Source organism: Galeopterus variegatus, unplaced genomic scaffold (assembly GCF_000696425.1).
Source record: "Galeopterus variegatus unplaced genomic scaffold, G_variegatus-3.0.2 Scaffold4005, whole genome shotgun sequence".
Lineage (NCBI taxonomy): Eukaryota > Metazoa > Chordata > Mammalia > Dermoptera > Cynocephalidae > Galeopterus > Galeopterus variegatus.
Genome location: NW_007730116.1, coordinates 105,213 through 131,098, shown reverse-complemented (window position 1 = coordinate 131,098; position 25,886 = coordinate 105,213). Strand labels below are relative to the sequence as shown.

Sequence of the window (25,886 nt, the reverse complement as noted above, 5' to 3'; positions counted from 1 at the left end):
ATGAGTAGTTTTTTTTTTTCTATTATTTATGACCTTTTGGAAGAATAATTATATGAAAATTCTTGAGAATGGGTTGAAATCTTTCTTGAGAAAACGTGAAATTGTTTTTTTCTTTCTCCCAGCTTCCAACGATAGGACGACCTATAAAGTGGTGGTTAATAGGTCAATGAAGTCATACTACCTGGCTTTTAACGCAGCTCTCCTGCTTATTACTTGTATCACTTTGGGCAACTTACTTATCCCTTCTGTTTCTCAGGGTATCTACTGCCTAGAATTGTGCCAAACAAAAGATAACTCGTATAATACTGTAATTATGATAAATGCTTACATAATAACTTTTAGTGTGTTAGCTCTTCATTTTGAAATAGTTGTTAAATATTGAGCACAAGGATCGTGATCATACAAATATAAATCATGGTACTTTTGATAAAGAGGGAATTAAACCTTCCTTCAAATTGTGGTAGGTACTTTAAAAGGAGAGACTAACAAAATCTATTTTGAATATTTTATTATATATAGGCAGCTTCTCGGCTCATTCCATTTTTCAAGGCAAACTCTCAGCAAGTGCTATACAGTTTAGTATCATTTTAAAATATGTTACACAAATTCCTCATTTACAATTTTTTATGAATTTAATTAATTACCATTTGATATTTGGGATGAATTATCTTAATGTGACAGTTTTGGAATGAATTAGTTTCTTTAGCCATACAGTGGTAGGAAAAGTGAATTATTCATTTTGAAAACAATTGAATACTATCAAATTTTTTTTTAAAAGTAAATGAATAAAAACAATTTACTTGAGAATATTAATAAATTTTTTAAAAGGAAGACATAGCTGTGAACCAGTATATCACATGCCCTTTTGCGTTAATAATTTGAACCAAAATTTATATCTGTATTTATATATGTATAACTTAACTATAATATAGAAAAAATATCATATTTTAAGATTATTAAGCTATTATGTAAAACAATATTTTTGATTAATAGTTAATGTTGACAATATTGATACTATAAATAAACTTTCAAAATTTTTCTATTCATATTTACTCATTTTTAAATCTTGGTAATATAATGTAACAAGCTTTTCATTTTTATTATAAGGGATTTTTTTAAGTATTTGTGTTTAATACTTTGGAGCGAGTAATTATAAACAATTATAATTTGAATGAATAACACATTTTTAGAAAGACTTCCATCCAATCCTAGAATTGAGAAAATGTCATAGAAAAGTCAGCACGTAGACAGAGATGTAAATTATACCTTTATTCTACGATGCTGAGGCGATGTTGTGTAGTGGAAAGCCCAACTATTTGCATTCTTGTTCATTCACACCTGAGTTGCATCCTAGTATTGGCTACTTAATTGAGATGTAATCTAAGAATGTAGTTAATCTTTGATTCCTAATTCCTTTCTCTTTATAATGAGAATAAGGATGTATTTTTATACATTAAGATACTTACTTATAATAAAATACAATATATTAATAGTATATCAATGATTATATAGTGTACACTCAAAAAATGTATTTGTTGTTTTAAGAACATGAAGCATGACCAATGATTTTTTTTCATCCAAAATTAAAGATTACATGGTATTGGTAAAATGGTAAATTGCAAGCAATTGGTAAATATCTTCTTTAGACTTAAATATCAGATATAATTAGAAAAGAGAAAAATCACATCACTCCCTTTCTGGCAAGTATTTCTGTCTAAACAACCTGATTAACTCTTCCTATTAAAAGGAATAAAAAATCTTGAATAAATAAAAATGTGTAAGTGCATCAATGAGATGGGTAGAAAATAAGGAATTAAGATCATGCATTTGCAAAGTTATAACTGAATTTTTATATAGAAATATAGGTAATGCTTTCATTGAAGAAAACCTCAGAAGAGACCCAAGGGTATATATAAAAACTTCCTTAGTGACCAATAGGACATTGCACATCAATGGAAAAATGGATAGATTATTGAATAAATTGTGCTGGAAGATTTGGTTTTCTATATGGAAAAAAGTGAAATAGACCTTACCTATCTCCTTTCACAAACTCAATTTCAGTTGACTTATAATAATAAATGTGAAAGATAAGCTTTGGAATTTTTAGCAAAAATTATTGGAGAATTAATTTTTGACCTCCAGTAACAAATTCTGCTAACATAGTTATGACCAGAAAGGAAAAGATTGATGTAGCGAATATACTACAGTTAACATTTTCTGTTTATCCAAAAATGCTGAAAAGACATTGAAAAGAAAAAGATCCAATTGGAAGAAAATATTTCTAACAGAGAGAAAACTTGCAAAGTGTAATTTTCCAGAATATCTAAGCATTTTTTACAAATTAAGAAGACAGAAAAATCTAATAGAAAAAATCTGCAAAAGGTATGAAAATATATTTGACACAAATGATCCACAAATACATGAAAGATGTTTGTGAAAATCAGGGAAATATGTTCTAAAAATCACATGGAGATACCATCCCATATCCAACAATTGACAAAAATTTACTATGACAAAATGAGTATTGGAAAGGATGTTTTCAAACAGCAATTTGGATGATCATACTCAGTTATTGTGAGTTAATTGGTACAATGGATTTAGGGAAATAGTTACATAGTAGAATCTAACTAGAAGATTTCCTACCATCTGGTAATTCCATTTCTAAGCACATATCCTAGATGGTGTCTTGCACATATTCACCAAGTGACACGTATAAGAATTCTCATATCCTTCTTGTTCATAGTAACAACTGTAGAAAAGACAAATGCATTGAGGTATATTCATAAACTAAAATAATTATATGGCAATGAAAATGAATGCATCACATATGCATGAATCAACATAGATGAATCTCAAAAACCTAATATTAAGCAGAATATATGTGTGTGTGTGTATAGATAGTGTGAATATGTACATATAATGTTGAACTAGAAAAGACATATTAGATGATTTCATATCTATAATATGCAAAAAAAATTAAAACATGCTTAGCATTCACACACAAGTGATTAAAATGCTAAAGAAAGGTAAGGCAATGATAAACAAAAATTTAGGATGATAGTTACTTGTGTGGGAAAAAGTGGATTGCAATATTTACAAATGTCATGTAGGAAGTTTCTAAGTCACTGATTTGCGCTATATTGTGTAATATATTTATATGTTGAGAACCTAAGATAATAAAATATTTAACTAAGTTATTTCCTGCATTACATATACATATTTTTTAAATTATTTTAATTTTTATTTTTTGGTCTGTTGGCCCACTGATACAGGGATCCAAACCCTTGACCTTGGTGTCACAACATCATGCTCTAACCCACTGAGCTAACTTGCCAGCCCTTATATATATTTATTTAATATTAATAGAAAGTACTTTAGTGCAATTCTGTCTTTTCTATTTTTGATGAATCATTTTAAAATAATCTCATCAAAAATTTAGGTAGGTTCTATCCTCTCATTTTAAGTAACAATTTATACAAGCATGATGCGCTGGTTTTAATCCATTCTAGTCACTTTGTAAACCAAATTAGAAGGCTTTGTATTCATGAATTATTAATGACATGAGAACTATGATGAGTATCCATTGCTTGCAAAGCTATTCACATCCATTTTGAGATAGCAGAAAAATCAATCTTAAGTCAGCACAATTGAGCAAAAATATACAGGTTTTTCTCTTTTAAACCATTACATTGTTATCAAATCAAAGCTATTTAACACAGTGTGTTAAATTGATTCCTATATTAGGTTCGGATAAACTGACATGCTTAATTAGCTTTATCTGTTTTACACAGTAATCTATTTTCTTCAGCAGTGTAAAATATATTTTAAGGTGTGAGAAATTACTCTGTCAGAAATCTTATTACTAAAACTATAATTAATGCTTGAACAATTTTAAATTATAGCCAACCAAACTAGTTAGTTTAATCAAGAGCTCTACCTTAGCCTAAGCAAATAGGTGGTTTCACTAAAAAAAAAAAAAATTGAAATACAAATTATTGACTAAGGCCTTTTACAACTGTAAACTGACACTTTTCAGATATTAATGTCAGCACAAAGGACTCCAGAATGCTTTTGCATTAGAATCAGATGGAACTGGTCTCAGATCCTTTTTTTCCTACCTAAATTGTGACTTGTGACACATTAATTTCTTTGACTCTCAGTTTTCCAATTTATAAAGTGGGCATAATAACAAATTTTCAGTGCTGAAGTGAGTGAGGACTAAATTAATGAAATGCATATATGAAGCACCAAGCCTAAGGCCTGGAGTTATGAGCAGCTCAAAGATTGGATGCTATTATTAAGCATTGATTAAGGGCTTTAAATTATGGCATTATTTATAAATTAAATAAACATGTTATTAAGTATAATATATAGGTAACAGAAATAATAAAACATTCTCTTCTAATTTTCCAGTTGTGTAAGTGAAAGGGAAGTTTATTAGTGATAAATTCATAGTCACTTTATAGTAGACTTAGTTTCGTTCATTGTTGAATTTTGCTTTGTCATTGGAGTTTTATAGTGATCAGTACTGAACTAACTGGGTGATGATGAACATAAAAAGTCTACAAATATTGATTAACTGCATTTAATATACAATGTGACTCTATTACAATATATACTTATTTATATTTATTTATTTATTGGTTGAAATTCATGCAACACTTATGGTAAAGGAATTTCCTGTGAGAACTATTGCCAAAAAAGGGAGTGTTTAAATTCAAGACAACTACATATAATTTTTAATAAAATTAAAAATTTGCCAAACGACAGAGATTTAGGACCAGTCTGATGAATAATAAAAAGTGATTAACTTAGAGTCTGATGAATAATAAAGTGATTAACTTAGAGTTAATGGAGAAGAAAGTATTTGGAAATGTAAAAGTACTGTACATATGTGAGATCACTGTGTTTATACACTGTACGTACGTGAGGTCACTTTTTTTATAAAATGGGAAGACAGAAATCATCTAATCCTAGAGAGGTACAGTGCTGAGTGAATTCTACAAACTGAAACTGAATTGAGGATTCTGTCTCCATGAACTATTGTGTTTAGTCAACAGGCAGCAATGTTTCATGCAGTACTCAATTTAATATCACCTTTGTGAAAATAGCAAGAGCATATTCTTATGTAATAATTGTAATATCCCATCAAAAGGCTTATGATATGGTTGAATGAAAATTGCCTTAAAATCTACTGCCTTTTAGTCCATTTACTCCTTAGGGTTTCTGTTTTGGGTTTTTTTATTTGCATTCTCCATACATGGCTCATTTCTGGAACATAGTGTTTAAACATCTCTGAAGAATGCTCAAATTATAGAATAATATTGTAAAACATGAATAGTGGAAAGAGGATTATATTAGATATTTTATATGAATTATATTTCTCATGGGTAGGAAGATCTGTTCTGTGACTACTGGTGGAGAATTAACTGGGGCCTGTTTTATTGTGTCATGTTTTTATGAGGGATTTTCCAATCAGAACACTCATTACTTTATAAAAGTACAGCAACTCGCTCACTAGATCAGGTCCTTGCCTCTCTGTTTATGCAAACATATGAGATATAAATGACTCAGACAAGAATTTGTCCATAGTCATTGCCTTGGTATGTTTTGTGCTGGTGTAAAAGAATTCCACAGACTGGGTAATTTATAATGAACAGAAATTTATTGGCTCACAGTACTGGAGGCTGGAAAGTCCAAAACTGAGGGGCCAGCATCTGGTTTTTGTGCTGTATCATCTGTAGTAGAAAGGCAGAGAAAGGAAGAGAGAAAACATGTTTGTAAGCCAGCTTTTAGAATTTACATTAATCCATTCATGAAGGCGGAGTCCTCTTGACCAAAACATATTCCACTAGGCTCCACCTCCCAACAATGTTGCATTGGAGATTAAGTTTTCAATACATGCTTTTGGGGAGATGGCATTAAAACCACCGTAGGCGTTGAGTTTTTTTTGCAAAGGAAGCTTCCTTCTTTCCTAGAAAATGTGTATCTGCTTTCATCCTAGTTTTTCTTAAAAAGTAAAAAGTTATTTGCCATCTAGAAAAAAAATATGGAATAAATAAAAATGGAAAAAGTGAGAAAAAGAACAGAACAAAGTCATTTAGTAAGGATTTCCACCATGATAGATATTTGTTCACAGAGAGAAAAAATCCTTTGGCGGTGGAGAAACCCTTTATTTTAATCACAATTTTGTGGCTGTGTGGAATTTAGTTGGTGTTAAAATTCTCTAGCCTCTTCAAACTCAGATTTTCTTTTCCCTTAGAGGAAAGATGATATTTTTGTTGGTTTTAGACAGTGAGTAGCTTGATGTTTTTAAAAGCCAGATACTGATAAATCTTTTTCTACAATTAAGTTCATGTGTGTAAATGCAATCTTTGGAGATTAATACTACATATCTTTATATCACTAGTTTGAGGAAAAAAGCTTCTTGGAAGAGGGAAAACAAATTAATTGAATTTCATTATGTCTGTATTAAAAATAATATTCATATGGTTGTTTTATCTACTTTGCATAGGTTAATATTTTAAATATCCCACCAAAATAATTTATAGCTCAACATTTTAAAACTAGGAAAAATTTGAAGTTTATGCTTTAATACAAAAATTCTCTTACATGAATAATATGAAATTAAAAAGACGCACTTTGAAGTTTTAACGTATATATTTTTATCAGCATATTCTTGCTGCCTCAAGAAACTACTTATAAAATTTTCATATTTCTTTGAGTTGAGGTACAATGAAAGTCTATTAATAGATGAAGTAACTGTGATAACATTCAGAAAATATTACTTATGATGTCTTCATTGACTCTCAGAGATGGAAAAGAGTTCATGGAATTTACTGAATTTGCTGAAGTAGTCGAAGTTTTAAATGTAAATTTTAAAGACTGTATGAAAGGCTGGTATGTATTCACCATTAGAATATTAATATAGCATCTGAAAAAGAGAAAGGCATCCTCCTGTGTCACCTTATACTCGCTGATTAAACCCAGTGGGACTACTCTTTCCAACCTCCAAACCAATCTCAGTTAATGATTTTGAGCACAATTCATTGCAAAAATTGAAGGAAACAAAGGGAAAACAAGAGGGTCTGTGAGAAAAATGAAAAGCAATGTCTTAGAGATCATTAAGTTTTTAAAAAATCTTGCTTAATTATGCTTTTGGAAAACATCTTTAGTGTAAACATTTTTTTTCTATTTTTGCTCTAATATTGGGCTTTAAAAAAGTGATGTTATTTTTTAATACTAATTATTTATGTGAAGTACATAGTTCTAGAGCCTGAAAATACTGTATCTGTTGACCATCACAATTTTAAATATTGTGTTTCTTTAGTTGGAACATGATTTTTAGGAATGAATGGACGTACTAAGATTAAGAAAGGGACCACTCTTAAAATACATGTAAGGATGGAACTGAAATTTGATACATTCAATTAATTCCTAATAACACAACATAATAAATGATATATGAATATCTAATGCAATAGGAAGACTTTTAGATCATCAGCATTTCTTTAAAAACTTTATTTTTACAGTTTCCTTATGCTGGTGCGTTCTAATTACCTCAATCTGTGCTTTATTTTTAATATTCTAAGTGGAAGTTTGTACATAAAAAGGGTTTTGCTTTTCCTCATTGTGTTTTAAAACAAATACTGATAGCTATCACAATTTATTAACATTTGTTAAAAATTAAATTAAGCATTTGCAAATAAGTTCTCAGTTGCATTACTTGTATGTGATACATACTTAATGAAATTTTATGTTCATAGGGTCCTCCTGGAGCTGCCGGTTCAGAGGGAAGACAAGGGGAAAAAGGTGCTAAGGTAAAATATATATTAATTGGTATTAGGTCGGAAAATCTCATACATACATTGAACATTTATTTCAGTACATTTAATAAATAGTTAAAATATCTTTTCTCATTAGTAACGTGTTCACATATTTTATTTTCTAACAGGGAGAAGCAGGTGCTGAAGGTCCTCCTGGAAAAACTGGCCCAGTCGGTCCTCAAGGACCAGCCGGAAAGCCTGGTCCAGAAGGTCTTCGGGGCATCCCTGGTCCTGTGGTGAGCATCTGTGCTAAAAGATGCTATTTGAGAACAGCATTTTATTTATAAAAAAACTATAAATGAAATGTTTACATCAGCCCAGTCGGTCCTCAAGGACCAGCCGGAAAGCCTGGTCCAGAAGGTCTTCGGGGCATCCCTGGCCCTGTGGTGAGCATCTGTGCTAAAAGATGCTATTTGAGAACAGCATTTTATTTATAAAAAAACTATAAATGAAATGTTTACATCAGAATTATTTCATAAGTTGTGCAGATGTTTTTATGGGAATTCAAGTAAATATTATGCAGTAAAGTCAGAGACTCTTAAAATTTTAAAATGTCATTTATTTAATAAGTCATGGTGAAATTATAACGTATAAAGGCAGAATAAAAAACCAAACCCTAAGATCTCAATGTCGTAAAAATTTTACACATACACGTACGCATTCATATATATACACACATATATATGCACGTGTGTTTATGATATACTATGTGTGTGTTACACACACAGTAAAAGGACAGAAAAATTGCTTGCAGTATTTGTAGATGTTCTCTATTTGGTGGAACTCATAGGTGTTGGATGTTTTTTTCCTTTTTGTATTTCCAAAATTTTAAAAAAGAAAAATAAATGTATACTTTTTAAATAAAAAAAATCAATCATTTTTATTTTCTGTAGGGAGAACAAGGTCTCCCTGGAGCTGCAGGCCAAGATGGACCACCTGGTCCTATGGTGAGTAGCATCTTTTCCATTATTTAAAAAGAGAGAATTCCCAAAACAAATTATTATAAGCTAGAATCTCTGAAAATTTAGCTTATAATTTGGTTTACATTTTGTACGATATGAAAGGAAATATATTACTGAGACTTTATAAAGAGAAAAATAATCCTAACTGATAAGTATATGGAAAATATGCCACTTGATCACAAGATCTTTCATTACTTATACTCTTTGGATGAAAAAAAATGATTTCCATTCTGAATAAAATGCCACTAATGGTCCAGCCAGTCCTTTTCCTAGTATGTACAGTTCCCTAAAATGCATGCAATTAAACTTAGTTTCTTGGCACTTCATTTAAAAGAGTAATGTTGGCACAGGCACATAGTGATTTTTTTGTCAAAATAAATTGTTCTCTTCATGAGTCATGCAGGGTGTAAGATAAAACACTAAATCCCAATAGTGAAGAAAGATATGATTGTTACAATACTGAAGCTTGATTACTATGATAAACTCTATGTGCAAACAACATGCTTGAGAAACAATAAAGGATTTAGTTGACCAGCATACTATTTATAGATGGAATTTATTATAGAATCCAAGGCTATCCTTGCTACAAAATCTGGGCAAAAAGTGAGAATAAAAGACTTGCCTTGTAAAATCATTGCTTACTAGCTATTTTGTTTGCTTTATAAACAGATTCTGTTTAACACTAACAATATTTAAAATTCATTGTCCAAAAATAGTTATGTATAAATGCATCAATCAAAACAACAAACCATGCATATAGCACTCTACAAAAGTGATGCATATTGGTTAAAATAGTCAACTGCATATGGTAATTTAAGCTTTATGCAAATACCTTTCATCATGCTTATATTAATTATCTCAGATATATACATACTCAGAAAGCCATCCAAACTAGGATTCACAATCCTAATTATTCAGAATGAAATTTGGCTCTTCCTTTTAATAAAGATGGCACAACAATTTCCTTTAGCACACCTACCAAGTATTTCATAAGTGTTGAAGAGATTTCTTTTAAGCTAGGAGAAGTTAAAGATCATTTATTTATTAACTGGTTAAAAGTTATTGAATTTTTATAAGACTTCAATCAGGAGATCATCAGCTCTGAACATTATCTCATCTGCATGGGAACAGGGCCTGGTTGAAGCAAGATGGGCTCCATGTCTGCACCACTTTCTAGGGAATATTGTCTTTACATATGGTCAACTCCTAACTGCACAGAGTCAGAGCTTGGAAAAAAACATTTTGTGTCTTAAGGTCACCCTAAAATTTGCCAGAGATTTTTTTTTTGTTATTTCAGATTTTCCAATAAGTATTTTGACCTTTCTGCAGATGAAATAAAAAGTACCACACTGGAGATTTCCTTTAGCTAATATTAAAAATAAAACCATCAGACATACCATCTGATTGCAGCTTGCAAAAGTTTGTATTGCTGACTCGTAAGTACAAGTGAGTTTACAGCACAGGAGGGCTGAACAACTCAAGCCCTGTTAAGCAAAGGGAAATGGTAAGCAGCCCATTCTCTGGCTGCTTCTTTCATAGGAGAGTACTTGCAACATGAATGTGATGTAGCTTTTTCATAGCTTCAGTTAGTCTTGACTGTGATATCTAATCTCAATGAAAATGTCACTTGGTCCTCATGAGGTGAGGGTGGAAAAAATTATCTTCAGAATGCTATTTATGGCAAATTAATGAGCTTATCCACTCAGCTAAGAAAGATTTGTTTTAGAAGGTAAATTTTTAATCAGTGAGAAGTAGCTTATCGTGGTTACTGGTTAATGTACTTGACTCTAGAGCCAAACTGACCTCAAAAACCAGCACTCACACTTTTAATTATTTTTTTATTTTTAGATTTAGGTTCTATATTTGTAAAATGGAAATATTTATAGCATTTATCCCATTAGATGTTATAAAGTTTAAATGAGTTATCCTGGATTATTAATATCTTCTAACCCATGGGGTTCTTATTTGTAAAGCATGTAGACCATTAACTGACACTAGCAGCACTGAATACAGAATTATTAAATGAATGAAATAATGATAAATATTTTGAAAAACAATCAATTTCATATTCTTAGTGAAATCTAACTAAATTTGACATAATTGTGCGTGTGTATCATCGGTTAACCTGTTGCAAGTTGTTGGCTGTTAAAGCAAACGGGGGAGATCGACAAGTGCAGTAGTTAGAACATGGTGTAAGTCCAAGCAGAGGATGCTAGGCATACTCAGAGTAGGATATTTAAATGTCATCTCCTGATTATTAAAGAAGGAAAAGAGAAGCTTAAGTGTGGAGAGATGTGGGAGGTGAGGCTAACAGAGATTTGAAAACTGGTACAAGTTTGCATTAATCTCTGCAATTAATCCATGTGAAATTTATATGAATAATACTTTCTCTGTAATGAGTTTTTTTCTCATTGTAAATATATTCACACCCACATCCAAGTCTATGCAGGCTTCCGTTTTCTTATCACTAGAGTTCCACAACTACCAATTGGGTCACTTTTCCCCTTCCAGAAGCTGCCTATAACTTCCTACTATAGCGTTGCACTGGTCAGACAGAACTACTAAGACAGTCCCGTTTTCCTCAACTTGTAAATATAACTTAGCTGTTCAGTAAGTACAACTCACCTGCTTTCATCTTTCCAGACTGGCAGCTACCTAATTAGACAATTGATGTCTACCTAACAGAGCATCCAGGTAGATAACAGTTTAACAATTTTATAGGAACCACCTAGAGGTGAAATTCTTTGGGATAAAGTGAAACAAACATATATTTTAAAACTCTAAAAGTGTTTTTTGCTTGGTATCTTCCTACTCTATGTTATCAGCTCTACTAGAGTTCAGATATGGTATGGTATTTATTTTTTACTTTAAAAGTTAGGTATTTCTGGGCCGACCCTGTGGCGCACTCGGGAGAGTGTGGCACTGGGAGCGCAGTGGCGCTCCTGCCGCGGGTTCGGATCCTATATAGGGATGGCCAGTGCACTCACTGTCTGAGCGTGGTGCGGACGACACCTAGCCAAGGGTTGCGATCCCTTTACCAGTCACAAAAAAGACAAAAAAAAAAAACGTTAGGTATTTCTCATAGTAAAAATCAGGTTAAATTTGGTATATGCATAAATTACACACACACACACACACACACACACACACACACACACATAAAAAAACGTTAGGTATTTCTCATAGTAAAAATCAGGTTAAATTTGGTATATGCATAAATTATACACACACACACACACACACACACACACACAAGTGAAACAAACATATATTTTAAAACTCTAAAAGTGTTTTTTGCTTGGTATCTTCCTACTCTATGTTATCAGCTCTACTAGAGTTCAGATATGGTATGGTATTTATTTTTTACTTTAAAAGTTAGGTATTTCTGGGCCGACCCTGTGGCGCACTCGGGAGAGTGTGGCACTGGGAGCGCAGTGGCGCTCCTGCCGCGGGTTCGGATCCTATATAGGGATGGCCAGTGCACTCACTGTCTGAGCGTGGTGCGGACGACACCTAGCCAAGGGTTGCGATCCCTTTACCAGTCACAAAAAAGACAAAAAAAAAAAACGTTAGGTATTTCTCATAGTAAAAATCAGGTTAAATTTGGTATATGCATAAATTACACACACACACACACACACACACACACACATACATTTAGAATCACCAGATGGAACTGAGGAATACATGTGGGAACTAATGGAAAGCTAAGGACAATGATGGGCCTGTATGAAGAATTCTATTAGAGTTTTTTAAAGTGGAACTGCTGGTTTCTTGAGTAGTCAACAAACATTAAATGGGAATTAGACTGAGTGTTTTAAAGAGAAGAGTAAAGATGGCTAAATTCTGCCCTGTGCTACAAGGTAAAAATTAACAAGATTTCATATTTTGTGAAACTAATATTTATATGATTTTTGGCAGGCAGAATTACATCTGTTTACATTTTAAGCTTTTATTTTGTCTTGTTTCATATTCTTTTCTTTTATGAACCTGTTTTTCCAAATACTGAATAATGTTTCAGCTACACTGAAGCAAATAGGTTGTTAAAATTATTCAGTATTTATCTTTGGAGAAGTTTACCTTAGCATTGTTATACATTCCTTTTTTTCACAGTGATAAATAAAATATCTGATAGCATTATTTTTCAAACCACAAAAGCCTGAATAAAGGGTAGGATGGGTTGCTGAATTACAGTTTGATTTTTTTCTTTAATTATGCATTTGATCAATCTGTAAACAGGGTTGAGATGTGTAGTATTTCATAATGATTAAATAAGTTTAAATAACAAAGCATTTACTTTTCGCCAAATTAAACATTTTACATTTTTGTCTCCTAATTAAAGTGTAAGATATGAAGTTTCTTTAAACTTCAATGCGTTAGAGTTCTGAGGTGAAGATCAAAACAAATATTACTTAAAGCAGGGGGAAATGCTTATGTGTTCTATATACTTAAGAATGTATTGTCCCTGTTTTCCTTTTCACTTTATTACTTAAGAATTATGTATTTCCCTAAAGGCTTTCAATTTACAATATCATAAAAAGGAAACAGAAAATATGTATACTTGGAATAACATTTTTATATGCAAAGTTGGTGTTTTTGATCTGTTCCAAGTTCAGAGGATTATTTATAACTATCTCAACATCACAATGTTACGAATTCTTATGTCCATGTGATGAAAATAAGAAACTTATTTTACTTGGCAAATTTATTTTGAGATATAGTTTGTAATTTCATGAGAGATAGTTTAGAGGGATTAATACTTATTACCTCTAACTCCTTTGTGAATGATACTCATAGAAAGGATTAAAATGCATTTAAAACACAAATAGTTTCTAGTATATTTCTCATTAAGCCTGAACAATTATAATTACTAGGATTTCTTCTTTTTTGACACATTAGCTTTTACTATTAGACTGGGGTGAGAAAGTTGATAGGTATCCACCTGTAGCATATATAAAACTAATAATATTTAACATTTGTGTTATGCTTTACCATTTATGCAGTTTTTTGTAAGCCTGGTTTTTCTTTCATTATCACATTATGTCAGTTGTTATTTTTAGAATACTGTTTATAAAATAAACTCTGAGATAATAACTGATAGATCCAAGATAATCCAACTGATAAGATGTAGACTTGAAACTCTTCAAGCGAAACAGTAATTGAAATATTGACGCCCAGCAAGCTCTATCAGTTCTCCCAGTTATATCAAAATTTTTGTAAGTGTATAACATGCTGAGAGATTTTGAATAAAAAAAGAGAACTAAAAAATGAGAAAAGTCTGGCCTCTTGAAATAGTTTCATATTTGTAATATAGAGAATTTTAATCTAGAGATTTTTAACTTACATATCTCAAATTCAGTCTGTATTCTTAAATGGTTTCTGCTACTGCTACAAGTACTTGGTCTTTTAACACAATTAACATTTTTATTAGAACTATTTTCCAATGCAGTTTTATGCCACCTTATTTTAACATACGGAATCTTTGACATCTACCTGGATAGTGACATGATCTCAAAAATTATTTGATTATTTCCATTACTCATTTATATTATTTATTCAAAAATATGATGTTGGGCAACATTACTGTCTTTTCTAAATTGATGAGTCACCAGACATTTGTGATGAAACCAGAAAAAGTAGATGCAAAACATATTGCTTTAGTTATAAAATTATTAAACTAACAGGAACAAATAGGTAATGTTTTTATTTCAGCATAAACATGATCCATTATGCTGCTCTGGTTTGCATATTGATTTAACTGGATTTGGGACCTGGTATCACAGAGCCATTTTTCTTATAACTTCATGAGCATCAGATCTATGACAGCTTGCTGGGCTTACCCACAATTTCTGTTTCAGTTGATCTGGGTGTGGGTTAAGCCTATGCTTTCTAGCAAATTCACAGATGATGCCAATGCTGCTTGTCAAAGGACCACACTTTGAGATCCACTGCCATAGGGATTCTAAACTAGATGAGAGTCTCGTGTTAAAATCCACTCTTAAGATATATTTAAATGAGAATTTGCGAATTTCTTTATTGTCTCCATTTTATCTGTTTTAGGTTTAACAAAGCAACATGATTGTTTATTTGTATACAAAAAAGAATTTAACTAAATTTACATAAATTTATGTCTGAGGACTAATAACTTTTGTCCTTATCAGGAGAATATTGTTAGGCATATCCACACTTAAAACTGCACATCCTTATGAAAATACTTTTTGTCTGTTATTAATAAAATGATGAGGGAAATTGTCCATATCAGTTATTAGAGAATTTCAAATTCATTCATGAATTGAAACAAATACAAATATATCTAATAATAGCCCAAAATACTATTGTTACACAAGGGCTAATTTATATCGACACTATTCTTACTCTCCTCTGATATTCGGAATTTCATTTCAAGGAGTAGTCTTTAGAAACTAAAGAATAGAAAGGATCATCTACTCATTCTTGCAGCAGCCCCATGAAATAGGAAATGCAGTCCTCAGCTTACAGATGAGAAAATCAAAGCTCTCTTTCTTTAGCTGATTGAAATTGCTACTACAAGGCCCGGCCCGTGGCTCACTCGGGGGAGTGCGGTGCTGATAACACCAAGGCCACAGGTTCGGATCCCATGTATGGATGGCCGGTTAGCTCGTTGGGTGAGCGTGGTGCTGACAACACCAAGTCAACAGTTAGGATCCCCTTACCGCTCATCTTTTTTTAAATAAATAAAATAAAACAAAATAAATTGAAACTACAAGAGACTAGTTTCTATGCTATGTCTATATTATTGCAAACCCATATTTTTCATACTACATCACACTGCTTGGATCAGATCCATAGCTCTTAATACTTTAAATTCACAAAAATTTTGGACTGGGATATAATGTCCTCTTTGACACTGAAGAATCAACTCGCTAAGGTGAAAAAATTACTCATGGTGGCCTAGCAGAAGATGCGATAGTGATGACTCATGATGTAGTTTGGTGATAGTGAAAACAATTTGCTTTTTAAATACCATAATTAAAAAAATGTTGAAATTATAATTCAAATAATTCACTTCACTCAAACAAAATCCAAACTCATAGAAGAACCATATGAATAGTTTGTCTTTGTTGTTTGGTACCTTGCTTGTTGCGGGCAGTAGCAACCTATCTAAACGGTCTTGGCCCTAATTTCCTGCGTCACATTCATATAAATCATCTTTTAGTGTCATCACTCTTCTGACAGCTCCTGTTGCCTTCATAGTTTTATTTGTCCTAATTTCAGAACAAGAACCTTATTTTTTGTGACCATCAAAGTTGGAGTATACCAATTTGTAGACAAAAAAGTTTTTTTTAAAGTCTTCAATATTAATATTTCCATGGGTGAGAGGGCAGGATTAAGGATCAGTTACTAAATCATGCCATAATTTTCATAAAAATATAACAACATAAATGAATATGTGCTATAGACTAGGACTACAAACAGTTTAAATTATTCGAGTAGAGGTATATTCATATGAAAAAAAGTAAATTTATTTATTCTTAAATTTATAAATAATTTAGATATAAAATTAAATTTTAAAAGTACAGCTAATATTATCATCTTGGGAGTGTAATTAGTAAAAGGTTAACACCCCCAACTATGACAAGAATTTTAAAAACTTATGAAATTTTGTGCAATTCCAATGAGCAGCCTGGAGTGAACTCCAATTAACTACTCAAAACAAAACAAAACAAAAGCCCTCACCTCTTCATGTTCATATTTTGTAAGGTGATAAAAGAAGAAAATATCTTTTGTGGAAACAACATTGCGTCAAGTCATAAGACTTGGGGTCAAGTCCTTGCTTTATCCATTGGCAAGTTTTGTGATCTTGCAAATTAATGTTTCTGGACATCTGTTTCTTTGTTAAAAAGAGGAATGGTACCACATTTGGTCATTTCTAAAGCTCCATTAAGTCCTAAAATTTTTTGAGAATCTGTAGCAGGAATAGCTTATACCAGTCCTCTTGGTTCTGTGACCTAGAAACCAAATCAATGGAGTAGTCCCTACAGTCCTTCAAGGGGTCAATGCCTTTGATCTTTCTGGCATCCTTGATTTTCAAGCATTCTGGTGGCAGTAAATTACTAAGAGAAAAAAAAAATCATCAAATGTAGGTTCTGAAATAATTATATAGTGGAAATTAAATGCCTCCATGTGATAATTTGCTAAGCCATTTCTGTCTCATGAGTAGGGATTTTACATGCAAGATTCAAGAAACTGGCATTTCTTTTTCTTTCCAAATCCCTGCCAGCCAAGTCACAATGAATGGTGCCATCTCTCAGTCTCTTGTCTTCTGCATAGATTGTCCCCCTCAAAACTTTTAGAATCTAAATCAGTTCACTTCCTCAGAGACTTGCCTTCTTTACTAGTTTTCTAAATTGCCTTACTGGTGTCTTGGAATATTTTTTGGTTTACTTACCTGAGTAGGTAGCAATATCTTCGCCTTGGTAATTCCCATCACTCTAAGGAGTCCAATATCATATGGTAAAAGAATTTTGCACTTAGAAATATAGTCCTGAGTTGGAATCCCAGCTTTGGTACTTGAAAGTTAAGTCACACAGTTTCTCACAAAGTAAAAAGGACACAAATAGCTACTTCATCAGGATTGTTGTGAATATTAAAGATATATCATTAAGATAGTTCTGTAGACTATGTGGCATCTTATGTATGCAAGATGTTATTGAGATTATTAGATATTCTTAGTGTGCCATATATTTCCAGGACATATAGTAAAAGACATCTATTTTCAAAAGAAAAAAATAAGAATTAAGATCAGAATTCAGAAAATTGGACGTAGCCTAGCAGAATTACAGAGCCCCAGTTTCAAGTTAGTATATATAGAAGTCATCTACTTGTTCTGTAGAACAAGTCTGAGATATACAAACATAGTTGTTATTTAAATACAAACAGAACAGTGTATTAAAATCTTTGTTTAATTTTTTTCCTATGGTAATCAAAGATCAATTGACTATCAAAAGTTTGTTATTTTTAAAAAAATTTACTGAGGATATTGTAGCTTTTGAAATTTGAGTTTAGCATAGAAATATTTGATTGAATGTATGTGTAATTTGGAAGTCCCTTCAAAATCAGTGTATTTAAAAATTCACACTTTCTTCTCAAAGAAAAGCCATATAAACCATGTCCTATTTCACATTTATTTAATCAAAATTATCAGTATTATGGTTTAATATTATGGTCGAGAATATTAAGATCCCTGAAAAATAAATTGAGAATCCTGGAAAATAAATGAACACTGATCATTACCTGTTTTTGAACTTTATTTTTCCAAATCTAAACTAGCTCTGTGACTAGTAATGTGACTCTCTTCCTCATACCTACTGTACCTATGATTATTTTGTCCTATTTTTTAGGGACCTCCTGGCTTACCTGGTCTCAAAGGTGATCCCGGCTCCAAGGGTGAGAAGGTGAGAATTAACGAGTGTGTTATTACAGTTTTGATATATTTATAGCAGAGGCAAGTACTTTTGAAGATTAAAATTATTTAAAAGGAAATTTCAAACAATATCTTTGTCATTCTAGCTGTGGAAAAAGCTTTCAATCCTCATCTTCCTAGATGTATTTAGAAAAGAGAAAATATACGAAGTAATAGAAAAAATACCAGAATTCAGTGTTGTTTTCTCAATGGTCCCTTTTAGGAACCATATGAAGAAAGCATATAGTTTTGCTAAAATAACTATTCAAAATAAACAGATGAAATAGCAAAATGCCCGTTTTTATGTTTTTAAACATGGAAATAAAATTTTAAATTAGAAATATCTTTCAAAGAGTAATTTGATCTATCAGTATTTATGCTGAGTTGAACCAAATAAGGAATATAAATGTTTGTTTAGAATGGCATTAATATTGTTTGGATTATTTTTAAATTTTCATATGTTTTTTAAAGACTGAAAAATCTCTGAAGAATAGAAATCATTTTATATTAAATGAGATTTAATGTTTCAATTATTTATTTCACCAATATTGTATATGGTAATTACTGGTCTTTTAGTTGAGTGAATTATTGAAATGAAACACTGAAGGTGGCATTTTTAGAAAGCATTCTGTTCCATAAAATGCCCAGCTCTTAATAAAGACCTGACTTAATGCAAGCAATAAATGATCCATTTAGGTGACAAGAGGGAAGTTTCTTAACCCTGTATTCCATTCAAAAGTGTTATTTTAATGTTTTTTATCATGAAGTTAACCTGCCAATATTCTATGACTAGAATTTTATGATGCTGTAATTTAGATATTATTTAAAATTTCTTTTCTCTGCCTTCCAAAGGGACATCCTGGTTTAATTGGCCTGATTGGTCCTCCGGGAGAACAAGGGGAGAAAGGTGACAGAGGACTCCCTGGAACTCAGGGATCTCCAGGAGCAAAGGGGGATGGGGTGAGTAACAATATAGATCATTTTTCCTACTCTTCTTGTAATACACACACACACACACACACACTCACACACACACACACAAACACACAAGCACACATTTGCACACTGTTCTTTAAACATGATCGGAGAAGTAATTTTGAGAGTCTTTATTTTAATCTGCTTAAGTCAGTGGTGTTTTAACTCACACACACACACACAAACACACAAGCACACATTTGCACACTGTTCTTTAAACATGATCAGAGAAGTAATTTTGAGAGTCTTTATTTTAATCTGCTTAAGTCAGTGGTATTTTTAAAAAGAGATTTTTATTGTTCCTTAGAGTATATAAATTAAAAATATGATTAATCTAGGAATTATAATTCAGTAGTTACTTTCACAAACATGTACTGAACATGCATCACATGTAAATATTATTCTGAAGGCTGCAGGAATATAGAGATATATATACACGCACACACATACATACATACATACACATATATGTATATTACAAAAGCTTATTATAGACATTTCAGCAAAATGGGAAAAAAAAATTAGATTTTGCAAAAGTTCTTCCTTGGATTCACCATTGAAAATGTTTAGGCTATTTTTAAGTACTTTCAGATGCTCTCAACATAACTAATGCCAAACACGAAAATGGAACAGCTGAAGGAAACTCTTTAAATTGCATGATTCTCTCTCTAGGGAATCTCAGGTCCTGCTGGTCCCATAGGTCCACCTGGTCCTCCAGGCTTACCAGTAAGTATAAAGCAAAAGACTCTTGAAAGGTAGAGTTAAGTTACAAATATACCAAAGAGACACATATGCTCCATATTTTTATCTGTGCTTTTGCCTTTGCATTTTCTAGGGTCCTCAAGGCCCAAAGGGTAACAAAGGCTCTACTGTAAGTAATTTTCCCTTTGGCATTTTAATTTTTCAATGAAGCCTATTCAGTTGCCTCGCTCTTTATTTATGTCCTGTCCCTTTTTCTTTTTAAACAGGGGCCTGCTGGCCAGAAGGGTGACAGTGGTCTTCCCGGGCCTCCTGGGCCTCCGGTAAGTGTATGTTAACAAGAGTGATGTTCTGATAATTCACATCTAGAGACTGCCAATGATTTCTCTGAATTTATAAGACAGACAAAAAAGCACATTCTGTCAAAAGTGCTGATTTTATAGGAAGTGGTAACTATATCAATTATGTAATCAAGTCTACATGCCAAGACTTATCTTTTAATTGATTTCACTCTTTAAATATAAAGATACCTTAACCATATATTATAATAACCTTCTTTTTATTAATTTTTCAAGACAATCGTATACTTTTTATGTCTCATTTTAATGAAACCAGCTGATTATATGTCACAAAGATACATTTATACCTGAGTCTAACAATAAAGACAAAAGTCCACATACTTGGCATTTTTTCCTAGCACATATAAAGATAGTAATAAAAGCAATAATTATAGCTACCATTTATTAATGCTGACATTATCCAGGCTTTGTACAACTATTAAGTGATAGAATTAAAATACAGATCCATATGAAAGAAATTTTAGTCTTCTTTCTGGAGCTAAAATGTTTCCAGCTATTTGAGCATTAGTATGCTGGGGCTGCCATAACAAAGTGGCTTAAACATCAGAGATATATTGTCTCACAGTTCTGGAAACTAGAAGACCTAGATCAAGGTGTCGGCTGTGCTGCTTCCTTCTGAGGGCCGTGGGGGAAAGACCTGTTCTGGACTTTTCTTCTTGGCTTGTGGATGGCGGTCTTCTCCCTGTGTCTCTGCACATCATCTTCCCTCCACGTGTGTCTCTGAGTCCAAATTTCCCCAGTTCTGAGGCTATCAATCATGCTGGATTAGGGCCCCCCCCCCCCGATGAACTCACCTTAATTGTATCTTCAGTGACCCTTTCTCCAAATAAGATCACCCTCTGAGTTACTAGGGGATAGGACTTCCACATATGAATTTTCACTGGACACAATTAACCCGTAATAATGCAGATTAACTATTGGGTGTAGCTCTACTCTTACGTATATGTAAATTCAAATCTGATTGCATTTATTTTAAGTTTGTTAATTTACAAAGATTTAAGCTATACATGTTTGAAGTGAGCTAATGTGTATGTATTTTTTTTAAATTTAATGTTTCATGATATAAATTACTATCATGTATAATGGGCAGCTCATTAGATGACACAAGAGCCTTAAAATGCTGTTCTAATCCTCAGAGACTTTAAAATGTAATTGTGGAGTTAGGACATATAAATGAGGACTAGTCAATAAATAAGGGAGTAACAGATATAACATATACCTTCACACATGTGTGCTACATTAATTTACAGATAAGGAGCCAGAAATCACAATTGTGCACCTTCCTCAATATTTCCACTTCTTTCTTTCTTTCTTTCTTTCTTTCTTTCTTTCTTTCTTTCGTTCTTTCTTTCTTTCTTTCTTTCTTTCTTTCTTTCTTTCTTTCTTTCTTTCTTTCTTTCTTTCTTTCTTTCTTTCTTTCTTTCTCTCTTTCTCTCTTTCTCTCTCTCTTTCTCTTCTCTCTCTCTCTCTCTCTCTCTCTCTCTCTTTCTCTCTTTCTTTTTCTTTCTTTCTTTTCTCTCTCTCTCTTTTTCTTTAGTAGGCTTTATTTTTTAGGGTGTCTTTAGTTTTACAGAAAAATTGCACAGAAAATACAGTTTCCATGTATTTCCCCATGCTTGCACACAGTTTTCCCATTATTATTAACATCCTGAATTATTGTAGTGCATTTTTTAGATTTATTGAACAAATATTGATGCGTTATTATTAATTTCTTTCTTTCTTTCTTTCTTTCTTTCTCTCTCTTTCTCTCTTTCTCTCTTTCTCTCTCTCTTTCTCTTCTCTCTCTCTCTCTCTCTTTCTCTCTTTCTTTTTCTTTCTTTCTTTTCTCTCTCTCTCTTTTACTTTAGTAGGCTTTATTTTTTAGGGTGTCTTTAGTTTTACAGAAAAATTGCACAGAAAATACAGTTTCCATGTATTTCCCCACCCTTGCACACAGTTTTCCCATTATTATTAACATCCTGAATTATTGTAGTGCATTTTTTAGATTTATTGAACAAATATTGATGCGTTATTATTAACTTCACAAAAATAAAGTCCATATTTTGCATTAGGGTTTAACCCTTTGTGTTGTACAGTTCTAGGTGTTTTCACAAATGCACAATGTCACCTATCCACAATTGTAGTATTTTACAGAATAGTTTCACTGCTCTAAAAATGCCCTACTCCACTTATTTTTTTCTCCCCTTGTCCCCTGAACCACTGGCAACCACTGATCTTTTTACTGTTTCAAGTTTTCGTTTTTTGTTTTTTAATTTTACAGAATAGTTTCACTGCTCTAAAAATGCCCTACTCCACTTATTTTTTTCTCCCCTTCTCCCCTGAACCACTGGCAACCACTGATCTTTTTACTGTTTCAAGTTTTCGTTTTTTTTTTTTTATTTTTTCTCCAGAATATCATGTAGTTGGAGTCATATAGAATATAGCTTTTTCAGACTACTGCTTTCAGTTACCAATATGCATTTAAGGTTTGTGAATGCCTCATCATAGCTTGATAGCCCATTCCTTATTATATTTGTCTAATCTTTCACCTATTCCACACTGTCTTGTTTCTTGTATCTCTATAGTAAGTCTTGAAGTTGGGTAGCGTCAGTACTCCAACTTTGTTCCTCTCCTTCAATGTGTAACATCAAACGAAGAAAAGAATAAAACTGTCTTTACAGATGATGTGATTGCTTATGTAGAAAATCTCAAAGAACTAACAAAAACAAAAAACATAAACAAAACAACCATAACAATACTCCTGGTATAAATAAGTGATTATAGCAAGGTTAAAGGATACAAGGTGAATATACAAAAGTTAATTGCTTTTCCATATACCAGCAATGGGCAATGAGGAAAACCATAAAATGATGATGAAAGAAATCGAAGAAAATCTAAATAAATGGAGAAATAGTCTATGTTTATGAATAGGAAGACTCAATATTGTCAAGATGTCATTTCTTCCCAAATTGATCCATAGATTCAATTCAATTTCAATAAAATCCCCAAAAGTTATTCTGTGAATATCAACAAACTGATTCTAAAATGTACTTGGAAAGGCAAAGAACCCAGGACAGTCAACACGATATTGTGTATTAACCATATTTTCTAGTTTCCACTTCTAATGCTTAGACATTTGGAGCCTTTTCTGACCAGGAAAGAACTGCCCCTCCCAGGGTTAGCAGATTCCTAGAGATAACAAATGAATTTTCTTTCACATGTAAACTATACAATCCAGAGTCCATACCACCAAGTACCTGCTTTTTCAGGTTCTTAGACTGAGGAACACTGTTCTCCTGTCCTGATCACCTCAGTGTCAGGCATCAGACAATAAGGGATAGCCCTGGAGCCCATTGAAATTATTCAAACTTGCCAATCCTAAACTTGCTTAGCCTCATTACCTTGTCTTACCCATTCCTTCTCTTGAAAACACGGTAAGTCTCTTGCAAAGTTCCCCTAACTCTCTCTGCTTATGATTGAACTCTATGTTCTGAGGTGCTCTCCATGGTGCTTTATGAGTGGTGTGATGTGTCCCTCTCTGCCCCGTGGGAACTGTGAGTAATAAACTGTCTTTTAATAGTCATCACCTCCGGATCTGCTGGCCTCATCATACCTGAATAAAAGTAAAATCCACTATGTTCTTTTTAAAAGAACTTACAAAGTTTATTTATGTATATGTTTATGGACTTATTATATTTTATACATTTTGTTTGTAGCTACTGAAAAGCTAACCCAACTATAATTTCTTATAATCAAAAACATAACCAGTAATAACTAATATCTGCAGAATATTTTACTTTATGAAATAATTATTCTCTCTTTATCTCCTATACAGGGTCCACCTGGTGAAGTCATTCAGCCTTTACCAATCTTGTCTCCCAAAAAAACAAGAAGACATACTGAAAGTATGCAAGCAGATGCAGATGATAATATTCTTGATTACTCGGATGGAATGGAGGAAATTTTTGGTTCCCTCAATTCCCTGAAACAAGACATTGAGCATATGAAGTTTCCAATGGGTACTCAGACCAACCCAGCCAGAACTTGCAAAGACCTGCAACTCAGCCATCCTGACTTCCCAGATGGTATGTTAATAATACATGATGAAGCAAGCGTACTGAGCCTCTAAGTTACTGAGGTGCATTGTCAGCTCATTAATTCCAGTTTAATGTTTAATATAGTCTCTAAACATAACTAAAGTAAATAATTATTAATCCTAGTCTTGTAGACAGAAAAAGTCATTTACACTGTGTAATCCAAGATCTGCTCTGAAAAATCCTTGTCTGTTAAATATGGTCTCATAAATTATGACAAGATTATTTTTGGATGAATATAGCTAATACAAATGTATTTTGCTTTGTAATAACTATCATAGAATAAGTACTATGTATGCAAACATATGAAAGTACTTCAAAAAGTTTGTATAAAAATAGATTTGAAAGAATTCAAATCTTTCCATGAACTTTTTGAAGTACCCTCATATTTTCATTTTACTATATAATTATTACTAATTTCCTAACTTACTTTACGTTAACGATTATATTAATATGATTAATATATGAATATGATGAATATGATTAGTACTTTACATTAATATAAATAATGTAGATACTATTAAATAACATAACTGATGAATATTTGATCTATCAGTTTAGCAATTATTTGGTGAACAAATTTTAAGAATTGGCATAGCTTGGGCCAAACATTTACCTTTCACTGATCCACAAATATCCAGAACAACTGTGCATAGCTTTCTTAGTAATAATAATCAGGATAATTTGTTATACCTACTCTTTAACGAAACCTTTATATACCTATTGTTCTGAGAAGAAAAGAGTTTCAGTTATACAAAGGTGGTTGACTGAACCCCTACACTTATGATACTCAACTGTCAAGGGGAAGATCTTTATTTGATTTTATCTCTGACTTTATACTGAAATATTCTGCCTCCCCTTTTACTCCTGAGAGTGGTTGACTGAACCCCTACACTTATGATACTCAACTGTCAAGGGGAAGATCTTTATTTGATCTTATCTCTGACTTTATACTGAAATATTCTGCCTCCCCTTTTACTCCTGAGAAAAGATTGCTTTGTGCTACCAATCATACATGAATATTATAATTGTAATCTAAATAACTGAGTGCAGATAGAAAAGTTTGATGTAACTTAGAAAAAGCCTCCATAAAGGAAGAATGTCATAAAATCTTATCTTAATCAAGCACTGTCTGTTAAAACTAAATTACAGGTAGTTATTAGGGATCCTATACAAACTGGATGCCAGGGTTTTCAAATTTCTAATATGTTTATTTGAAAAAGATATGCATAGTTAAGTGATTTATAAGGAGATTGTTACTTGTGACTGGCATAATTTAAGCAAAGGATTTAGATGATTTAGTTTGAGCCTGCACCAATCTACTCTTGAATCGGAATATACTTGGCCTGTCAGAAAATTCCTATTGAGTTTATATGGCATTCAGATACAGAGAATATAATATGACTATAAGATGTGATGCTTGCATTTCTGACCTAGATGAATAAGGTAATCACACACAATTGAAAATCAAATGTGAAAGATGGCAGCATATACTCAGTTATAAAACAACATATTAATTATGTCGACCTAAAAAGAAACTGAAGCAAAAT

General features: G+C 32.2%; 1 protein-coding gene across 1 annotated transcript in view; it reads left to right on the top strand.

Moving 5' to 3' along the window:
- The window catches only part of COL11A1 (collagen, type XI, alpha 1), a 154,288-nt gene that overhangs the window by 117,146 nt on the left and 11,256 nt on the right, over nucleotides 1-25,886 (top strand). The window contains exons 50-59 of the mRNA XM_008586510.1: nucleotides 7,767-7,820; nucleotides 7,955-8,027; nucleotides 8,178-8,212; nucleotides 8,720-8,773; nucleotides 18,169-18,222; nucleotides 19,083-19,190; nucleotides 19,878-19,931; nucleotides 20,041-20,076; nucleotides 20,174-20,227; nucleotides 24,078-24,327. Coding sequence (XP_008584732.1) covers nucleotides 7,767-7,820; nucleotides 7,955-8,027; nucleotides 8,178-8,212; nucleotides 8,720-8,773; nucleotides 18,169-18,222; nucleotides 19,083-19,190; nucleotides 19,878-19,931; nucleotides 20,041-20,076; nucleotides 20,174-20,227; nucleotides 24,078-24,327 — 772 coding nt within the window. The remainder of the gene's footprint in view (nucleotides 1-7,766; nucleotides 7,821-7,954; nucleotides 8,028-8,177; nucleotides 8,213-8,719; nucleotides 8,774-18,168; nucleotides 18,223-19,082; nucleotides 19,191-19,877; nucleotides 19,932-20,040; nucleotides 20,077-20,173; nucleotides 20,228-24,077; nucleotides 24,328-25,886) is intronic.